Raw genomic sequence first — 2,443 nt, 5'->3', positions numbered from 1 at the left:
TTTCTAAACTCTCTAAATATCTTTTCTCTAAATACTATACCAGTTTTCCCCCTGAAACTAAGTTAAATAGTAGTTGGGGTTAGGGAGAAAAGTGACATGATTTGGTAGGATTCAGTATTTTAAAATGAATATTCTCATAAGTGGAAAAGCGCTATGTAAAGATCACCAAGAGCTGATTGGTTCCTTCTTGGTCCTGATCCACTTGTGAACTTTATGACACTTGATACACTGTTTTTTCATCACTTCCATGTCTGTCTGACAACTTCTTTGACAGACAAACACATCCATACTCTCTTGTTAGGTCTTCTTTTCAGAGATCATCTTGTCTTGACCCAAAAATCCTTAGTCAGTGCCCTTCTCAGGGCAGCTTTCACATCCTTGTTCCTCAGTGTATAGATAAATGGATTGAGTGTAGGTGTGACAATTCCATAGAAGAGAGCCATGATCTTCCCCCTGTCACGAGAATAGCTAGAGGGAGGTTGGACATACATACTGATAGCTGTAAAGTAGAAGAGAAAGACCACCAGCAAGTGTGAAGCACAGGTATTAAAGGCCTTCCAGCGACTTTCAGCAGACCGGATTCTCATTACTGCCCGAGAAATGAACACATAACTGCCCAGGATGAGGGTGAGGGGTACCAGAAGCAGCAAAGCCGCTAGCACATTGAGCTCAGCTTCATTTATACGAGTATCAGTACAAGCTAGTTTCAAAAGAGCAGGCACTTCACAGAAGAAATGGTCTATCACCCTCCGTCCACATCTTGGGGTCAACACTGTGAGAACAGACTGGACAAGGGAGTTAACAAAACAGCTAATCCAGGTCCCAGTGGCCATGTGGATACAGCGCCTCTGGTTCATGATGATTGGGTAGTGAAGAGGCTTGCAAATAGCAACATAACGGTCGAAGGCCATGACGGCTAGAAGTATACATTCAGTAGAACCCAAGGCCAAGAAGATATAGAGCTGGACAACACAGCCACCATAGGTAATGGTCTTTTCTGGTCCCCGAAGGTTGACTAGCATCTGTGGGACAGTACTAGTAGTATAGCAGAGGTCCAGAAGAGAGAGATTAGAGAGAAAAAAATACATGGGACTGTCAAGCTGGGGATCCAGGTGGGAAACTAGGATAATGGAGATATTTCCAAATAGGGCAAAGATGTAAGCCACCAGAAAGATTACAAAGAGCGGCATCTCCAGCCAGGGTTGGTCAGAAAATCCCAATAAGATAAAATCATCTAGTGAGCTCTGATTGTTGATCCACATATTGGCAGAGGTAGGTGAAATTCCAGCTGAGATTTCCAAATATCCACTGTTGGCTATGGGTATCAATGGTAGAAGGAAGCCACTGAGAATTAGCCATCAGGGATGCTGAGATAAAATCCTCAATTTTGCTGTAATCTGCATCTATATCTTGATTATGGTAAGATGTTGAGCCAACATTGTCAATGTAATATTGAAAGATTATTGAGAAAAGACCAAAGAGAACACCAGCAAAGTAGTTCAGAAATTTTGCTTACTTAATGAGTTTTTTCTGGTTAGCTGTCATTCCCTTTGGATTTTGATGTCTTCTTTTCTAAGAATTTCCAATAAAACTACCATCAACCTTACATGTCATGAATACTTTATTGAAACTACAGAGTATAGATTGAAACAGATTGGGAGAAGGAAGAGTTTCCCAAACACAGGTTGAACAAAGGACAAGAAGAAGAAGGCAGATAGATCAGCAGCTGAGGGGCAGCCAAGGCATCTTGGCATCTTCACCTTCCTCAAACTAACCCTGGTCAGGAACATAATGTGAACTAGAGCACTTCATAAAATTTGCACGATGAAAGGTCAGAATGTCAGAATTCCCTTTACTTCTTCCAAGCATTAATGCTGATCCTGTTCAGAAAATTTAGAAATAAGGGAAAGAAATAAAAAATTCAAACAAGATAACATATGCTTGAAGCAGTAAGGCCTTAGAACACCACTTGCTGTGAAAATGCTCTTGTAAAAATATCTGGATAAATTTGATGGAATTTTAACCTCTGAGCAAAATCACCAGAAAGAGTTTCAAATACTTGGTTCCCTGAAATTGGGCCTGTATATAAATTTGTAATCTCTCAGCATAACATCAACACATGTAAATTTAAATATTTCCCTTGCTCTCTTCTTTATTCTTTTATTATTTATTATTTATACTATTTCTGCCATCTGAGGAGCCTCTATCCTACTCTTCTCTCTTCCAAATCACACAGTTCCTTTATGATATAATTTCTGAGGAATAATTCCAATGAATAATTTTTCCATTCTCTAAAATCCTAAATTTCTTTCAGTTTAACTCTCACATGATGGCAAATTTGCCTTATATTTTTATCTAGTTATTTTGTAAAAGGCATTTTTCGTGTTCCTTCAAATCACAGTCATTCCATTTACTCCTGTCTGCTTTGGAGATGTGCTTCAAT

At 39.3% G+C, this 2,443-nt stretch overlaps 1 protein-coding gene across 1 annotated transcript; it reads right to left on the bottom strand.

The window, feature by feature from the left end:
- Positions 1-317: 317 nt before the first annotated feature.
- LOC139077165 (olfactory receptor 2B2-like) lies at positions 318-1,262 on the bottom strand. Its single transcript, XM_070583884.1, has one exon. The coding sequence runs from the start codon at positions 1,260-1,262 to the stop codon at positions 318-320; it is 945 nt and encodes a 314-aa protein (XP_070439985.1).
- Positions 1,263-2,443: the final 1,181 nt, after the last annotated feature.

The sequence above is a fragment of the Equus przewalskii genome, chromosome 19 (assembly GCF_037783145.1).
Source record: "Equus przewalskii isolate Varuska chromosome 19, EquPr2, whole genome shotgun sequence".
Taxonomy (NCBI): Eukaryota; Metazoa; Chordata; class Mammalia; order Perissodactyla; family Equidae; genus Equus; species Equus przewalskii.
The sequence above is the reverse complement of the archived record's forward strand: the minus strand, read 5'-3'. Positions and strand labels throughout refer to the sequence as shown.

Bases quoted from the DNA above. Each gene is read 5' to 3' on its own strand.
- LOC139077165 (XM_070583884.1), bottom strand. From the start codon at position 1,262: ATGTGGATCAACAATCAGAGCTCACTAGATGATTTTATCTTATTGGGA.